Genomic DNA, 19,259 nt, shown 5'->3' with positions numbered 1-19,259 from the left:
AAGGCAGATGCTTAACCAACTGAACCACCTAGCTGACCTTCAATGGCCTTTTAAAGAGCTCTAATCTAGAGCAGCAGGGATCTTTCCCAAGAGCTGAAGTGGGAAAGGACCAACACATATGAGGACCTACCATGCCTGGTGCTGGGGAATGTAGACACATGCTCTCCTTTTGTAAGGCAGATATAGGAGTTCTTACAAATGAGAAAATCTTCAGCAAAGTCAAGGTCCTGCCCAATATCCAGGGTAAGAGGCAAAGTTGGGATGGCCTGACCTTGACATCTAAGGCCCTTCTTCCAGAATGCAGGCTCCGAAAGCTTAGATTTTTTGGCTGAACTAGGTGGGAGAGTACCCGTGGCTTTTCCAAACCAGAAATAAGTGGGAACAAGCTCTCTGTTCCTGGAAATATTTGGGTGTCTCCTTAAAGAGCTAGGCACCATCACCTACCAGACAAGGCTGTATGAAACCTCCCCCAACTCAATGCATCCTGGCACTTGGCCTCAGTCAAAGAAGCTGGCAAAGGTGCCTGGTACAGGCTCTTTACCAGCTCAAGTCACTGAGAGAGAAACTGTTCTGGTGTTCCCAGGGGTGAAGGCAAAGGAAGGAGGGCAATGTGTCACATCCAGGCTGGCAGCACCCTCCCTACTCTGTCCACTTTCCACCTGGGGTGGGCAGATCGGCTGGAGGTAGAGGGCTACCCTACCTCTCAGCCCCAACAGGCTCCTCAGCCTGTCCCACCACCACCTGCCTTGGCACAGGTGTCCATATCTGCTTGGGTTATGTTCAGAAACCGTGGCTTCTGTTTGGCCAATCACATGCTAGAGAACCACCAAACTGCTGCTATGGTCAGATTCCTGGGCTGATAAACTGCTCTCAACACAATACAGGAGACTCGGACTACATTGGGCGATCTTGATCTTAGCTTTGGCACTTTGGCAAATGCCTCCATCCTGGTGCCCCTGTGCCTTTAGGAGACCACTAAATAGCCACTAAATAGCATATGAGATTTCTAGCCTCAACCCAGATAAGAGTCTCGGCCCAACAACACTGCCTCCCATGACCCTTCTTCTCCACCCTGACCTCCCATCACTGTTCCTACAGAGGGGTTGGCTCAGGCCCTGCCCTTATGTGGGACAGAGACTCCTTAGCACACACTGAAAGCCCCCTCCTGGCCAAGGACTGTCTCACCCCAGCATTAGCTCCCTGTGGCTGGCCTGTCCCTGAGCCTGCATTGTCCCTTCTCACAGGTATGGAACTAGAAGCATGTGGGGGTGTGCTCCACTTGGCAGAAAAACTCAGGAGCCTTCCCTCCCACAGCTCTTCCCTCTCCTGCCTGGGGACTGTCCCAGAGAGGGCCTCCAAGTCCAGACTGAAGTTTCACTGGGTTCCCTCCTGCTGGACCAGAATGAAGTCATGTAGCAGCAAGGGGAGAACACAAGCAGCCACAAGGCCTTCTAGCCTCCTACACAGACCAGTGATCTAAAACCAAGAGTGTAATCACAACTCAATATCTCAAAAACCGTCCATCAAGACCAGCAAGTAGGGTGGAAACTGCAGAGGCTTGAATACCTGTCCCAGCTCTGCCACCCTAAGCTGCGTGGGACCCCTACCATTCCACAGCACTCCCTGGGTCTCAGTTGCACCAGGATCAAAAGTACTTTCAAATCAGCCATCCTTGTGCGTGGGACAGAACCTCTGGGCACCAATGATCCACTCCAGAGCCCTGGGGCTGCTCAGTCACACACTTCAGGAAGTGGCTGGGGCACCTGGGCCTGATGGGGCACTTAAACACCTCCTGGAACAGGACATGAGTGCTCGGGTCACCAGAGAGCCCAGGTGAGCACCTTCCTGGATAGAGGTGCCAGGGAATGGACCTCACAAGCGGGAAGCCCACGAGGACGACACATCTGCGTGCTGCATGGGGCTGGATGAACTGCCAGCTGTCCCTCAGCTTCGTTCCCACACTTTCAGGTTCAATGGCAGAAGAGCAGCTATGCGTGTTTCACTTGGTTCCTGTCTCACATCTCCAGGAGAACAATGTCAAAAGGTTTCCTTTATGTGCTCGATGCTGGGTCCGAACTTGGACAGGCATTTTATACACCATAATGAAGGGTTATCAGGCTAAGAGGTGAGTCAGCAGTTTAAAGATCTCTCTCTCACACACACACACACACACACCCAAAAACCCTGGGTGATCATTTGGCATGCATCTATTCGCATAATATTTCTGGATATCACTTATTCTTTCTGTGGGGAGCAGGGGAAATAGCACCATTCATGTAGTTTTCTAATGCTCTCCTGGTTATAAGATCCCAAACTGGTTACACGTGAATCTGAACAATGAACATGCCAAAAGGACTAACAAAAGTGGCTCCCCAACAGTCTGCAACAAGAGCAGCAATTACCCAGCCCAGAGGCCAAATGTTACACCTAGATGGACTAGCTGCTGTATGGAGGAGACCACAGGTCCTGCACTCCAGACTCATGACATGGAGGGCAAGCAATCACCATGGGCAGAGGTCCCAAGAAGGCAGAAGAAAAGGCCCATGGTCCCACCCAAGCCATGACCAATGACCCCTATGGGCCCAACTCAGATGGCAGTGGAATCCAGAGCCCTAGCTAGACACCTCACACCTTGCTGCCAGCCCAAGATTCATGAGCACTGCAGCACCTCACTCAGCCCTCAAGAGTCCATCCCCACTCCACCCTGCCTCCCTCCCGCTCGCAGGTGGAGAAGGGGATGAACTGGAAGCTCTGGTCTCTGCCCACTTGGCTGTGACAATGATGTCCCAACAAGAGACCTTCCAATGACTGCTCTACTTAGGCACACTTCCTGATGGGGGGTGGGGTGGGTAGGAGAGGCCAGCACCCAGGCCAGCTGCTAGGGAGTGCTGCGAGCAGCCCACCTCACTATGGCCTGCCCATAGGGGCTGGTGCCTGGTCACCACCCACCCAGGGAATCCAGGCCACCAGCTGCATTGGCAAAAATCAGAGAGAAGGCCTCTACTCCCTTGATTCAATTCCAGGAATTTGCAAACACACACACACACAGGAAGATGTTCCCCTTAGCACCTGCAGTTTCTAGCTCTAAAGGCACTGATGTCTGCAAAACCCCCAAGGGACCCCAATTCAAGGCATGGTTTCCAGGGTTCTCCTCAACTGCTGGACCAAGAGACCCCTAGGAGAAGTGTGCCAACCACGTTCCCATGCGTCCCCTCCCACCCCACCCCACCCCACCCCAAGTTAACACCCACACTCCCTTCTCAGCTTCTGTACCAGACCCAGCACTCTGTTAGAGGTCATAGGTCTTGGGAGGGACAAAACTGTTTCTGCATCTCACCCCATTGCCCAGGCTGTGAGGGGACCATAGAAACCGTCTCCAGCAGGCTCCAAAGGAAGAGCCGTCTCAGCTGAACCCCAGCCCTGTAGAGGCCTCCAGACAGCACCTCCTCCTCCCTCCACACCACACAGCACCAGGCTGATGCCCTCACCTGATGCCCATGGAGTGTGTAGAGCAGCCGGCCCTCCATGAGGTCCAGGATCTTCAGGGTCGAGTCGCTGGAGGCCGTGAGCAGGTAGTTTCCAGATGGGTGGAAGGAGAGGGCATTCACTGCTGCGCTGTGCACTAGGGGAGGGACATCAGTCAGACATTGGCTGGGAGGCCTGGGGATCCAGCTGAAGCCTGAAGACGGGCAATTAGGGCCAACTGAAGCTCAGCACAAGGCTGGGCCAGGGTGGCCATAGCTCCAATGAGCTACGGGGAGCCCCACAACCAAAGTACAGGAACAGATTCATCCAGAGCTGAGGACAGGCAGAAGGAGACAAAGGCAGGCGGGAGCCCATGTGACAAGGCCAGAGGCATCAGGTGATTCCTCTACCTCTCCCACCACACGGAGCGATCAAGCTGGAGCAGAATGGAGTACTCAAACATAACGCACAATCTCTCTGTCATACTGCTACTTAGGGGAAACCAGATGGAAGACAATCCCTAAGGTGCCCGTATAATGCCCCTGCCCATGAAAGTATGTGAGTGGGGCAGGCGGGCAGACGGTAAGACACTTTCAGGAGCCAGTCAGGCCTGGGTTCCAATCCCAGCCTCCCTACTCTCCCTCACCTCCCTCAAGGTCCCTCAAGGACCTTGAACAAGCATCCTAACTCTTTGTGCCAGCTTCTCCTGCTCTTAGGGGCGCTGTAGGGAGGAACCTTGCCTGTGAGGCCTCTGTACAGAGGGAGCCCTCAGATGTGCCTCTCTGCTGCCACAGGTGTCACAACAGAGCTTCCAGATCCCACCACTTTACCCTCTCAACAGCTCAACCTCAGCCGTGACTTTCTTTTTCCCCAGTGGCCTGGCCTAAGCCCCACCGTACATCCTGGTGTCCCTTACTCTGCAAGATCCAGCCACCCCTACCCTGTCAGCAGCCCAGCTATTCTGCATGGACCTGGGAGACTTCTTCCCCTGACCCTGAAGCTCACCACTCGGTCACCTGCTCAGGGAAGCCTCCTGACCTCATTGAGGCCACCCCCTCGAATTGTCCTCCTGAAGCACCATGTGTCTCCGGTGGGTACACTCTTCACCACAGTGTATAATGTTTATGTGTATCTATTTGATTCATGACCAGGATCCCCACAAGACAATGTGCTATCAGGCACATGGGGCCATGTTGGGTCTTCTCATGGCTCAGTCCTGACACTGTGCAGGGTTCAGAAAGCGGTTGGTGAATGGGTGAGGTGGGCCCAGGCAGGCTACATAGGGATAATAGGACAAGCTACATCGCAGCTTCTTAAAGCAGCTGCTAAAGAAGACCTTGGTGCCTTCATCCCCCCTACCACAGGCTGGGTGGAGGACTCCAGGACTCCATGAGATAACCATGGCTCGCCAAGTCAGAAGTGCTACAAACAGAAAGACAAATTCTAAAACCAACCCCTCATCCTGGCACTGAGAGGCTGCAAGAACCATTGCTAAGCCAGTAAACACATCCACCACAAGCCAGCCTTCAGCAGAGCCCACAGGGGGACAGTGAGCCCCTCAGACACCAGCCCAGCTGATGTGCCAATATGCCTGGGGAGTGTGGGTACATGTTCCCAAGCACACAGGGGAGACAGCCTGGGCTTTACATAACCCAATATTTATGTGTGAATACTCTCCAAGCACTAGAACTCCAGGAGCCAACCTACAGAGGGCTCACGGGGTCTCCACAGAGCCTCATAGCCCAACACACTCCCCATACTCCAGGCTGTGGTGGGAGGGAGGTCAGCATCCTCAGTGTTTACCAAGATCTGGGCATGGAAAGCAAAAGAATACAGCCCCAGCTGACCCCCTCAGGAACTGAACAAGCACCAGCCACAAGCAGTAGCAGAAAGAACATTAATAACACAGAGTGGTTATTAATAATATATTTAATTGTTTAATTAATTTATTTACTTAAAATTAATAAAATAATTAATTCCACAAGTGGAAGAGCATGCGCGCGCACACACACGCACAGAGTGGACAGAGCTCCAGATAGAGACCTTCTACAGCATCCTCTGGGGAGGATAGGAATACGCAGACTTCTAATTTTTACTCTGCATACTTCCAGATTTTTTTTTTTAACCATCAGAATACAGTCACTGTGATTACACAACTGGGTGAATGATAAAAAGTGAATCCTTCCCCCTCCTATGAAGAGTGAGTCATGTCCAGGGAGGTGGGAGCCCAGTCTGGCTCAGCATTCTCCTGCCAGCGCTGTAGGTCATGAATCTACAGGCAAAGAGCTAGCGCCCTGGCACTCCCGAGGGGCCAGCTATTCTCTCCAGATTGCTGGTTCACACTGGCAGTGAAGTGGGGTGGGAGCTGGGCCCAAATCCTGTGAGATTCTCCCCAGGGGAGCCCCACCATCCTCGACCTCTCAGCCACACGGCAAGACAGCTGAGAGGCAGCCTGCCCTGTGTCTACCTCCCCATGCCCCATCTCCCTCTGGACCTCTTCAAATGCTGCTCCTGGCACATCTCCCTCCCTGAGCTGGAGAAGGGTGCTCTATTCTTGTTTCTGCAGCCCTTGGAAGCCGGTACTGGAATGAACGCCACCCCACCCCACCTGAGACAAAGCTGGCAGAGGAGCAGTCAGGGCAGGAGGGTGGGTCACGGGAGGGCGAGCTCAGGGAGCCCAGGGCTTCCCGGCACCAGCAGGGTGGCAGAGTCAGGATGCGGACATTACACCAGGACCTCCCACCTAGGCGAGTCTACCCCAGGAGGGAATCTCCCCACAGAGGAAAGGCACCAAAAGCCTTGCTCCACTATAAATGGCAGAAATATCAAAGGCCTCCTAGCTAGGGTGGAAACATCTGGAACCATTTACTCCAGAAGAGGGCTCAGCTTGGGGGATGAGGATGTACTAGACACCAGGACCTATTACCTTTCCCTACTCATTCTCCTGCCTCACCCACCGGCCCCACCAGCCTGGAGCAGCCTCTCTAGCTCTACAGAGGTGGGAAACACGTTCTAGGGAGACTTCATCCTAAGAATCATCCCTGCATGACAGCCCCCAGGGAGGCTCAGCCATAAAGGCCTAAGCAGTGACTATGCAGAAACAATCCACTTTTCATCAAGCCCAAAGTTGCAGGCCCTCTTCTTGCTTCCATGGCAGTTAATGGTGTCAACTGATGGCAGAGTGCCATTCGGGCACAGCTGTGGGCTCCTGGCTCTTATTCCCCAAAGAGACTCCAGCTCAAGGTCAGAGATACACTCTCAAGATTCTACAGGTCACCAGGAGCCCAGAGAGGTTGGGACTGAGGCCACTGCAGACCCTGCCCCTAAGCACTGGGAACTGGCCATAGCTTGTAGGCAGCATGTGGCTTAAGGAGAGTCCTAGGTACCCACAATCCGCTCTGCCCCACAGAGGTCTGTAGGTACAAGCCTTCAGCAAACCTAGCCCATTGCCCAGCGGGCTCCAAACTGACCAAGGGGCCCAGAGAACCCCCAGGTACCTACATAGGAGGTCCCTTTCTAAGGCAGTCACACGAGGCCAAGCCCCACCCCACCCTCAACACAAAGGGCTTAGTTCACTTCACCTAGGGTGACTCTTCATAACATGCAACTGGCATTACCAGTGACTTTGGGTTTATGAGGGACTATGGGTTCATACATGAAGGTGCTCTGATAGCAGCTGGGAAGGATGCTCAAAATGCTCCTCTTTGTGAACGTCACATAAATGTCACTTAGGGATGGTGGGAAAGAGCCAATGAATTGGCCAGATCAGGTGGGAGAGTACACTGCCTCCTGACCAAACCTTTTGGTCTCAAAACATCAAGCAAAAGATACAGGTCCATCCCACAGACTGCACAGCTGCCTTAAAATCATCCATGACTGGGGTGCCTGGGTGGCTCAGTTTGTTAAGCATCTGTCTTCAGTTCAGGTCATAATCCCAGGATCCTGGGATCAAGCCCCAAGCCCGGCTCCCTGGAAGTCTGCTTGTCCCTCTTCCTCTGTCCCTCTCCCCAACTCATGTGTGTATGCATGCTCGTTCTCTCAAATAAATAAAATCCTTAAAAAGAACCACCCTCCCTGACCATATCTGGGGTAGGGCGGAGGAGTGTGTTAAGAACCAGTGGACAGAGAACCTGGGACTCTTGAGTTCTAACTAGAATTTCTGGAGAGGGCTGAGCCAAGCCCTTCCAGGGGCCTCAGGAAATAAATGACTAGAATCAACATGGTGTAAGGAACCAAGCATGGGGTGGCGGACAGAACACCACACTCGGAGGCCTTCAGTTGGAGACTCAGATTCCCAGCCTCTCAGCCATGTAGCCGTGGGCAAGCCTCAAATTCCCCATCTGTGAAATGGGGAGTAACGCTGCCCTGCTATCCACCTGGGCCCCTCTCTAGATAGCGGACCTGCACGTGCCTATAAGCTGCAAACCACATTATGGGTTCCGGATGGGGGTTGCTGCTCAGATGTGTGAACAGCCTTACTGTGGGCTCAGAGCATATGGAGCCTAACCCACCTCCGTGGGGACCGGCACTCCCAGGGCTCCAACAGCCCCACCGTCTCCTTGCTGAATTGGGAAACCAGAATTGCTCCCCACAGTGACAGACCAGAGCCAAGAAACTCCTTGCCTGAGACAAACGGTACCAGCTGCCTGCTGTTGCCCAAATTAACTTCCAACAACCCAGCACGGGACAGGAAGTATCCTCCACGAGGCACAACCCTGGGGCAGCTGGACACAGGCGGGCTGGGAATGCTGACCACACACTGTAGCATCAAGAATCAAAAGGTCTTGGAAAAGCCCAACAACCTCATGTGCCCAAGGCCCACCCAGGAGTGCCTGGTACTCATCCAGAGTCACCAAGGGAGATAGGGGATGTCTGTGTTCTTAAAAACGTTCCTCTGGGTTTCCTAGGGATCAGGGGTGAAAAACAGCTCAGCTCAAGTGTCTGCTGTCAGAGTGCCAGGAGTCCTTCCTGGAGAATCAGCCTCCAAAGAGATGCCCCTGTACCCCTGAGGATGAGGGAGCAGCTGCTACTAAGGGGCTAGTGAGAGCCTCTAAGATCGAAGGTTCGGCCACGCAGCTCCTAAGAGGTGCCAGTAGACCTGAGCAGACCTGGCCAGGTCCCTCAAGCAGCATAAAGGGTGAGGGGTATGTCCCCCAACAGCATCCTCAGATCCACGTGGCTCTCCTTGAGCTCCAGAGGGTGAGTTTAGAGGCAGTGGGATGAGTTTGCTGCCCTGTGCACCATGTATTGGGCAGGGAGCTAAGGAAACTCAGTTGTTTACAGGGTACTCCAAGCCACTCAAGGCCTCTGATATATATTCAGGTGGCTTAGGAACAAGACAGAGTAGGTCTGTCATAAGAGCAAAGGACAATAGCAAAAACACACTGAAATCTCTCTGCAGAGAGCCTGTAAGCCTCATGTACCCCGGGTCCTCTCAGGATTTGGCTCCGGATGCCACCTGAGCCCCCTCACCACATCCCCAGCCCCGCCAGTCACTGACTCCCCGGCCCACTCACAGCCAAGCCTGCCCCCTCAAGAACTGAAGGGACCTCTCTCCAGCACCTGCCACCCTTCTCAACTGCTCTGTATCACTCTACCTCCTGACCACCCTCTTCAGGAGACTCTGCTTTTCTTTATGCCTCTGGTCCTGCCCCCTCAGCCCTTTTCCATCCCCCCTCTGGCTGCTTTGTGGACCTTTCCCTCCATGGCCCCTCAATCATAGGGATCCATGATATGGCCTCAGCCCTTCTCAAGGCCCAGATTTCTGGGCCCAGCTGGGCCCTCAACCCGTAGTGTCACCTACTGACTCTCTCAATCTCCAAAACCTATCCCTTGGACCTGATCCCTGCCCTACTTGGATGCCCTGCTCTCACTCAGACATGGGGCATAAGTAGCCCACCCACCCGTCGCCCAAGCACACCAGTTTCCCACCCAGGCAGGCTCTGTATGTCCTTTCAGACATACCTTTGCTCTTCGAGCAATGGGACCAGTCCCAGCACTGCCAGCCAGGCTGCATCTTTTGGACCATGGGCCAGAGTATGGCATTCAACGCCCTCCCCAATGGGTTCCTACTGGTGCATACCACAAACCCAGACCCATGCTCCTGATCCACCAGAGGTGAGGCTGGACTCTCCCGTGGTCACCTAGAGATCCTCTCCCCTCAGTGTCAAGACTTATGTGATGAAAAAAATAATAATAATACAAATTAGAAGAAAAAGATTTATGTGGTACTAACCACATTTCTACTACTGTATTATAATCATCATGTAGACTCCCCCAACACATCTTCACAAATCCCATGAGGTACTATTATCACCCTTTACAGACAGGAAACAGCCTATACTCCTAACCTGCCTGGCCTCGTCACCTCCCCCTCCCAATACTCCTGACCCCACACTCAGAGGCACCTTCCCGCCCCGGCACTCCTCCATACCTGCCAACCCTCCCCCAGTCAACCGTTGCAGATGTGCGCCATCTCCAACCCAGGCCTGGCCCAGAGAAGAGAGGCCTCTAAGCCTGAAGGAGGGAAGGAAAGCTGTGGTTTCCAATAGAGGGTAGACCCCATAGCTACTCTGTTCTAGAAGGTCTGTCTGCAACAGCTGCAGCTACAAGCCCCAGGGCTTTCTGTTAAGGAAGAGTGGCTAGCCTCTGCCACCTGGTGGTGGTGTAGGGCAATGCAGGCCAGACTCCCTACTCCAGGATCTCCGGGACCCAGACTTGGCAACACCAGCATCTGAACCCCTTACTTGGTTCCTGTTTTGTGCCTGGCACTCTCTAAGTTCTTGGCAGAGACTAACTCATTACCCTCCCAACACCATCTGTGAAGGAGGCCCTATCACTGTCCCAGGGGGCCCAAAGGAGTCAAATGCCCTGCCCAACGTCCCACAACTCCAAATACTGAGGCTGGTTGCAAAGCCCACCCTCCGCCATATGCTTTCTAAGACCAAGAGCCTCTCCCTCAACATGGGAGGTCTGCTAGCCTCAGTTACCTCAAGGAAGTGCTGTCCTCAACAGCTGAGAATCGGCTAGGAGGGGATGCAAGGGAAAGCTGAACCCCAAGCCCAACACCTTTGTCCAGACGCATCCTTTCCATTTCAGGGGTGAATTCTGGATGTAGCCCATGGACTTTAAATCTAGTCCCAAGACAATAAGCACAGCTTTTCCAACAACTCCAGCTCTACCCCAACCTGGTCTTAGCCCCAGGCCCACAGGCCTGCCCACCATATTGCCCCTGGCCCCACTCCTAGTTCCTCCTGTGGCTGCTCACCACCTTCCTTTCCTTTCCCCATTCCCACGGCCGAGGTGACTCACAGCCCTGCCCAGTCACACCTGCTCTCAAGTTCCACACTCCAGCACCTTCCAGCTCACCCTAATCACACCCGGTCCGTCCCTACCCTACCTCCCAGCAGGAGCCTAAGATGGCCTATGTTGACTGCTCGCTGTTCTGCCCTCCGAGGGCTAAAATTCTCAGGGGACATGGCCCCAGGGCTGCTTCCTGATTCTGGTCTCCAACCTGAGTTGACCCCTGGAGATCCCAATGGGCCCAGGACTCCTCCCCACTGACCAGGGCCGTCCTCAGGCCTGCTTCAGCATGATGGCCACAAGCCTGACGCCAGGTTCTGCACCGTCATGCTGTGGCTGCTCAGGGACACTCACGCTGGTAGTGCTGCAAGAGGCGGTGCGTCCGCACGTCCCACACCTTCACTGTGTTGTCCATGCTGGCAGCGGCGATGCACGTGCCACTGGGGTGGAAGTCCACGTAGGTGACAAAGCTGGAAAGGCAGGGGCCGCCACATGCTGTAGGACTGTCCTGGCCCAGAACAGACCCCCCATTCCCATCCCTGCACATCTGCTCAAGCTGTTCCCCAAACCCAGAATATCTCCCTTCTGCCCTTTTCTTTACCAGGTGGCCAAGGGACAGCAGGGAGAGGGCAAAAACAGTGGCTAACAGTGACCGGAGGTGGACTCATCAGGGACCGAATCCCAGCGTCCACCTCTAAATACAAGTAGAGAAAGGGGTCTTCAGCCTAAACGACAGCTGACAGCTCAGGCTGTTCAGAGTCAGAGCAAGGGCCCTCATCAAAGCGATGAGGCCTGGCCCCAAAGGGCCAGTGGGACCCCAAGGCCACCGGTTGACCCATCTGCAGGAGACAGGCCAAGGGTGACACCCAGGCTGGCACCATGGCCAGCTCTTAGGAGACGCCTTTCCCTGGGGCTCCCGCCTACCTGAGGAGAGCAGAAGTTGAGGTTCATTGAGGAGATCAGAACAGGTGAGGCCCTGCTCTAATGCAGGCTCCTCCCTCTCCTGATGATGCAGCACAGTGTGAACAGCCACCAAGAACTTGCAAGAACCTGACAAGCCTTTCATTTATAAACCCATCGTCATAGGTAATACACTAACATGATTTTGGGGAGTCTGGGTCACCTTCTTTTGCATAGACAAGTCACAATCTGAGAACCATTAAGTGAAGGGAATAGAAAGGCCCCCAAGAATCATGTCTTGAGGTTAAGCATTCATTATTTGTGGAGATGGGGATGAGGCTGAACCTTCCAGTCACATAGGAAAAAATTCAGAGGCAGAGAGCAGCAGAGATGTGGCCCCACCTCTCTGGGGGGTCCTTGGGTGCCAAGTCCATGCTTTTCATGAGCACCTGCAGTTAGAGGACAGGCACTGTGACTTACCCACCATGCTCACAGTAAGAGTGGACACACTCCCGGCTAGTCTTGTCCCACAGCTTTACAGTCTTATCATCGCTGGCAGACACGATGAGCCGCCCGTCAGGGGAGAACCTGAACCAGGCAAAGCACAAGTCACACCACCACCATCCCAGAACCAGCCAAAGCTACACGCACTGCTCTGACCCTGAGTGATCCTGGGCAAGTGGCTTTCCCTCTGTGAGATAGCTAAGAATGGTACCTACCTTGTGGTAAGCAGGGAGCAGCCTCCTGTGCACGAAGCCCCCAGCACTGCACGTGGCAACTTGTGTACTGACTGCTGATGCTATCAGAGTGAAGGTGGCCCAAAGCCCACCATCAGCATCGTTACCCTGTTCCCAGGTCCCCAGAGCCAACATTTGACTCTGAGAACAACCTACCAACAAAAATGTGTGGAGGTCCTTGGGACCCATCACCAAAAGCTGGCATAGGCTCAATACTTGTCTGCTGGCCTGGTCCCTCCTGTTCTCAGAAGCCTAATGGTGAGGTCTCTCTGAGCAATCCGGGACCTCCCAGGACAAAGATGGCCTGAAGAACAAGTAACTTGCATGGGGTCCCCAGGAGAATGCCACAACAGTTCCCGACCTCTGACTACCATGGTTTCCCAGTGTCCGCAGACCTCCCAACCTCTTCCTCCAGAGCACGGAGATCTCTGCTGAAAGGATCAGAATAGCTGAAAGGAGCCACATCATCCTTTAGTCACCTGGCCCCCATCACCACAGCACTGTCCCCACCACACCAAAGGGAGAGCCAGCCTCCAGAGCAGCCTCCTCAGAAGCCTCAACTCCCAACTGGCAGCTCAAGCAAAGTCAACTTCTCAGAGGCAGATTCAGATTCCAACCTCAGCTCTGCCACTAACCCAGCATGCACCCAGAGGCAAGATACTGCACTGTTCTGAACCTCAGTGTCTTCATCTGCAAAATGGGAATGATACCCCTACCTTGCCGGGCTGCCATGAAAAGTGCAAAGAAATCATATAGTGGTAGTAGCAATACCATTGTGTTGCTATTGCTCCTCAATAATCCCTGCTAACTTGCTTTAGGCCACATCAGCCCGGATGTCAAGGGCTCAATCATGGCTGGCAATGAACTAATTTACTTGTTAAATGTGAGCTAGAAGCTCCTCAATAATTCACAATGTAACAACTTCTTTGTTCCCATTTTACAGGTAAGGAAGCTGAGGCTCAGGAAGAAAAAAAGAGTAGCTAGTTTGCCCAAGGTCACAATACTGGAACTTGGCAGCGCCTCAGTGCCTCTCAAACCCCAGGTCCCTCCAAAGGTCTTAGGGCAGGATGATGCTCACCTGGCGCAGCGTACCCAGTTGATGTGCTGGCTTAGGGAGAACAGGAATTTCTGGCGATGAGTTGACCACACCTTAACTGTTTTGTCGTCAGAGGCCGTCACAAGAGACTGGCCATCACTGCAGAAGTGGACGCTCCTCACTGTGGCTGTGTGTGCACGAAACACGGTAGACTCGCCTTTGCTGCAGGGATGGGTATTCCAACTCAGAAAACCCGTAACAGTGACGGGAAGGTCCGTGAGCACCTCAAAGTTCTCCCCACCCCTCCCTCAGAAGCCTCTCCCAATGTCAGTGCAGGCCCACACACCAGTCTCCCTCAAGGAAGGCCAGAACCGCACCACTCACCCTGCTCACATCAGCATCAGATGGGATCCCTTCCAGGATGGCTGGGGTAAGCCCAGAATCCCTGCTGCTAACTCTAATGGGAGGGGCCTAACCGGAGCCCCAGCTTCTGATGGCACCTCTTCAGAAGTAGGGTAGATGTCCCACTGTGACAAGTACCGAGCCAGCATGGGGACCTGAGTGTGGACAGCTCTGGCACCCGGTCCCCAGGCTCAGACAAGCCCTTCAAAGTCTGTAACTCACACATTGGGTATCCAGATCCGGACAGTCTTGTCTCGGGAGCCTGAGGCAAGCAGGTGTCCCGAAGGGGAGAAGTTCACACAGGTGACAGCATCCTTGTGGCCCGCAAAGCGGTAGGCGCGTGACTGGGGCTTCATGTGCCAGACCATGAGGCATGAGTCCATGGAGCCACTGGCTGAGAAAGTAGGGATGCTGTAACCCTCAGCTCTAGAGGGCCTTGATCCTCCAGCAGGATGACAGGGTAGGGAGACAGGAGACAGACCACACTTCCAGCAACTGCTGAGCTGGGATTTGGAGAATCAACGGGCTGTCAGCTCTCCATGCAGCAGGCCCACATGGGAGCCAGACCAAGAGATGCCCTTCACATTTCTGCAACCCAGCAGGCCTCTGAGAAAACTCATCCCCCGTGGGGCTCCCCCCACCAGTCGTACCCTAAGGGCACTAGAAAACAAGTCCTCCCAGACAACCCAATGGACCTCTTACCATTGAGAAGGCCCAAGTCAATCAGAAACCTAGAGATCCCCAAGACAGATCAAATGACCAGTTTGCTCTTAATCTACAGTGACCCGCAACCTCTGGCAGGGGACCCTGACCATGGGAATAAAGGGAGAGCCTTGTCCACAGAAAAAAGAAAGCTGCAGCCATGACAGCACCCAAGAGACCAAGGAGCCACATCACTCAGCTGCTGAACAAGAGCGGCAGGAAGGGAGTACCCAGCTCTGCTCTTCATCCTTCTCACCCTTTAACTAGATGTTCCCATATTGCTGTGGACAACAGAATGGACGACCCAAGAAAAAGGAGCCACTGTTTAGAGACATTCCACCAGCCAGACCCAACAGATGGCTGGGGTATATGCAGTGAAAAAAATCAGACGCTGGGCCTACTCTCCAAGGCTACGTGCCCTTGGCAAGGCCCCGAACTCTCTGGAGTCTCGCACTCCGTATATAGAATGGAGTTCACAAAGCCCAGCACCCAGACAGCTGGTCAGCTGAAGCAAGATGCAGGTCTAGACAAGGCACCTGGGCCTTCACTGTGCCCTACTCCTCCGACACCGCCCCTCTCAGGTAAAGACTCAGCTTTCTCAGCTCATAATCTAGTGCTTAGGAAAAGATGTTTCCTCTTACCCAGCTGCTTCGTGTTGAGACTGAAGTCCACAGAGGTAATTGCATCTCGGTGGCCCTTAAAGTGCCTCTCCAGTGAGGGGTCCTCCTGTGGAAGAGCCAGGGTCAAATGTGTGAAACCTGGGTAAAAAAGAGGCTTACCCAGGGCCAAGACTCTTCCTAAAACAGCCAAGAGGCTGTTCAATACTCAATGCTGATCTTGTATATAGAAAATCCTAAGGAATCATCCACTATTAGAAAACTATTAGAATAAACTAGTTAAGCAAGGCTGCAGGATACAAGATCAATATATAAAAATCTATGTTTATTGCTGATGTGCAAAAATACAAATCTGAAGAATGTAACAATTCCATTTATGACATATAAGAATAGGCTCAGTCAGTAGAGCATATGACTCTTGATCTTGGGGCTGTGAGTTTGAGTCTCAAGTTGGGTATAGAGGTTACTTAAAAATAAAATCTTAAAAAAAATTTAACAAAAAAAGTGAAGGCTTATACAGTGAAAACTATAAAACACCTTTGAAAGAAATTTTAGAAGACCCAGGTAAATAGAAAAATATCCATGCTCAAAGTATGGAAAGCAATTTTGTTAAAATGTGCTACTCCCTAAATTGATCTACAGATTCAACAGTCCCTATCAAAATTTTAGGTGCCAGAAATTGACAAGCTGATCTTAAAATTAAATAAAAATGTGAGACAGCCAGAATAGACAAAACAATCTTAACCAAAAAAATGAAAAAATAGGGATCCCTGGGTGGCGCAGCGGTTTGGCGCCTGCCTTTGGCCCAGGGCGCGATCCTGGAGATCCGGGATCGAATCCCACGTCGGGCTCCCGGTGCATGGAGCCTGCTTCTCCCTCTGCCTGTGTCTCTGCCTCTCTCTCTCACTGTGTTCCTATCATAAATAAATAAAAATTAAAAAAAAAAAATGAAAAAATAGTTGCTATAGAAAAAAAGTTTCCTGTTCCTCAAAAAGAGTTATCAAATGACCCAGTAATTCTGGGTAAATGCCCCAAAGAACTGAAAGCATGTTCACACAAATACTTGTACACAAGCATTCATAGCAATATTATTCACAATAGCCAAAAACTGGACAGACCTAAATGTTCATTAACAGATGAATAGATAAACAAAATGTGGTCTCTTCATACAACGGAATACTATTCAGCAGTAAAAAAGGAAGTACTAACACATGCTACAACATGGATGAACCCGGAAAACATGGGAAGTGAAAGATGGCATATATAAAAGGCCACACTTTGTCTGATTCCACGTATATGAAATGTCCAAAATAGGCAAATCTACAGAAGAAATTAGTGAGGCGAGGGGGAGTGACTGTTTAGTGGGTACAGGTCTCTCTTTGGGGTGACAAAAACATTCTGGAATTAGAGTGTGATGATCGTCGCACAACACTGTGAATGAATGTACTAAACAGCGATGAATCTTACCACCTTAGAAGGGTTTTATGGTATTTGAATATTTCAACAAAGCAATTTTTCTAAAAGAATCAAGAAGAGAAAATGGGGGTCTTTCAGCAACCCCCATCTCAGGAATCAGATTCCGTACCCTCAATCTCACTGTGGACTGGTCAATGAACCTAGAGGTCACCCTGGACAGGCCCCAAGGGCCAGGGCCATCGTCTCCACTCCGCCCTACGTCAAGGTAGCAGTAGTTCAGGACACTGCTTAGTAAGACATGGAGAAAACATTCCAGAGACTCTCTCCACCCAACAGCAGCTTGTCTTGGCACTTGGGAGAGTTATAGCCCTGCCATGCAAACATCTTCCCCTATCCCAAATATCGGAAACCCCAAAGAAGCATTTTGGGCAGACCAGGGAGCCCAGCAAACCTCCTCTTGGAAAAAAAAAAAAAAAAAGTCCTTGGAGGCAGAGCAAGTCCATTGCCACCCTAGAGAGCTGTAACCAGAACAAAGGCCTCCATGGCCCTGCGCCCAGCTCCACCCCCAACACACCTGCCTAAGTGCCCCTTTCAACAGAAAGGGAGTGGTGACTGAGGGAGGGCCCCCAAGAGAGCAGCAACTGCCTCCCCTGAACCTCTTGGGAGAAGATAATGCCCACCTCTAAGCTCAGTGGACAGAAGCAAGTTCAGATCCACCTCTGACCAGGCGGCCCCTGAAACCTCCCAACACCCTTTCACCTCCTCACCCCAGAGGTGGTTGATATTTCGAAGCAAGTGGGGAGGGACTTATGGGAAGGGCCCTAGATTAGGGGTCAAAAAGCCTACATTTTGGCCCTCTGCTCGAGTCCCCACACGCCTAAGGGTGCCAGCAGGCACCACCCAGTCTTTCTGACTCTCGACACTGCCCAAAGGCGAGACCTGTTTAAACACTCTCTCAGGAAGAAAAAAAAAGGGGGGGAGGGGGTTGGAGTGCTTCCCTCTGGAGGAACCTGGAACTCAGGGCGCCAGGCCCAGATCACACTGCGGACCTGCGAGGTCCCGTCCGAGCAAGGTGGACGCTCACCACGCCCCCACCCAGCCCCCCACTGCTCAGGACCGCCAGGCTGAGGCCAGGCAGGCCCGACGCTGGCCTCTGGCCCGACCTCCCGTCGGAACACACTAGTACCACCGTCTCCTCCGCGAGGATGCAAACCCTAGGAGCAGGGACTGGCTGGTCCGCCCGGTGGCCGGCAGAGGCTCTGGCTCCAGGAGGTGCCCACTAGGCTTCCCGACCCAGCGCCCCCTGCACAGACGGTACCCCGGGGCTGGGGAAGACCTGCTCGGAACCCGGCGTCCCACGTGCTCCCCTCGCAGCCATCGCCCCGGCCAGGCGCCCACCCCGCGGGGAGACCGCCGGCAGGCACTTACAGGGCAAGGCGCAGCCATGGCGGGCCGGGGGCGCCCAAGGCGCCGGAGAAGGCGGCGTAGGCCGTTGCGGCCCGTTCAGTTTCCGCGCCCCCCAACCGCCGCCAATAGCAACGCGGGTCGCGTCGCCACGCCCCGCCCACGGCGGTTAAAGGAGACGCAGCGCCTCAGCTTTCTGTCTCCCGGCCGGAAGCAGCGCGGTGTGATCTGTTTCAAAGCCTCGGCGCGCAGCTCCACCAGGCCAAGCAGCCCACGGAGGCTGCCGCCAGAGGTCTCTGCCCACTGTCACTAATCCCCTGGGAAATTAAAAAAAAAAAAAACAGGATGAGGGGTTCACTCCGCCGGCCCGTAGCCCGGTTTACGGGGCGGCGAGCAAAGCCTTCTGGGAAATGCAGTTTCAAGACGGCCGCCACCTTGTGTCTGCAGGAAAGTGGAACTACTTTTCCCGAGATACCTTGAGGGCGGGCGGGGGATTAACCACCGGTAGGAAAGACTTCAAGGATCCCGGAAGTGCAGGACACGTGGGTCATTGTATACGTGTTCTCTTAAAGGGCCCTTGAAACCGGGTGTTCGCCCAATACCTTAAGAGCCAATTAGTCGCCCCTCAGAGAGTCTTTAAATGGTTCACTCCTCCTAATTTACAACAAGTGTCCATTTAAAAGAGCGGTAGTCACTTGGAATTACACCTACGGGTGGAGAAATCTAGGTTCTAATCTGTTATTGTCCTGCTTCCTTGTGTGACCTTGGGGGGGGGAGGGAAGCACCTCTGCTTGCACCTTAGTTTACCCATTTGTAATACAAGGGAGTGTGAGGCAGCCTGGTCCTCTCAGACCCCTCAGTCCTGAGAAGCTGTTACAAGTTACATGTTTAAAAGAGGAGACATTTCTAGATACGTTTCCTGAGACAAGGGAGACAAAAGCAAAATTAAACTCTTTGGACTACCTCAAATTAAAAGCTTCTACAGGAAAAAAAAAAAAAAGCTTCTACAGGGCAAAGAAAATAATTAGCAAAGCCGGAAGACAACCTACTGAATGGGAGAACATATTTGCAAATGACATATCTGATAAAGGGTTAGTGTCCAAAATGTATAAGGAACTTCTATAATTCAACGTCAAAAATTCAAATAATCCAATTAAAAGTGAGCAGAAGACATGGACAGTTCTCCAGAGAAGACATCCAGATGGCCATCAGACACATGAAAAGATGCTCCACATCACTCATCCTCAGGGAAATGCAAATTGAAGCCACCATGAGATG

The 19,259-nt window shown here is 52.8% G+C and overlaps 1 protein-coding gene across 4 annotated transcripts in view; it reads right to left on the bottom strand.

Annotated features, from left to right (window-relative positions):
* The window catches only part of POC1A (POC1 centriolar protein A), a 67,738-nt gene extending 49,289 nt beyond the window's left edge, over positions 1-18,449 (bottom strand). For 2 of the 4 annotated variants that reach the window (XR_011994386.1, XM_072720808.1), the window contains exons 1-7: positions 18,006-18,424; positions 15,186-15,270; positions 14,065-14,345; positions 13,483-13,662; positions 12,148-12,255; positions 11,122-11,237; positions 3,489-3,622 (exon numbers count right to left, since the gene is read on the bottom strand). Coding sequence is in view for 2 of the 4 variants with exons in the window: in XM_072720808.1 (XP_072576909.1) it covers positions 3,489-3,622; positions 11,122-11,237; positions 12,148-12,255; positions 13,483-13,662; positions 14,065-14,345; positions 15,186-15,230 (864 nt within the window). In the remaining 2 variants the exon portion in view is untranslated. Of the gene's footprint in view, positions 1-3,488; positions 3,623-11,121; positions 11,238-12,147; positions 12,256-13,482; positions 13,663-14,064; positions 14,346-15,185; positions 15,271-18,005 lie in introns of all 4 variants that reach the window. The other 2 variants (XR_011994387.1, XM_025986906.2) reach the window with 2 other exon arrangements.
* Positions 18,450-19,259: the final 810 nt, after the last annotated feature.

This window comes from Vulpes vulpes, chromosome 9 (assembly GCF_048418805.1).
Source record: "Vulpes vulpes isolate BD-2025 chromosome 9, VulVul3, whole genome shotgun sequence".
NCBI lineage: Eukaryota > Metazoa > Chordata > Mammalia > Carnivora > Canidae > Vulpes > Vulpes vulpes.
The sequence above is the reverse complement of the archived record's forward strand: the minus strand, read 5'-3'. Positions and strand labels throughout refer to the sequence as shown.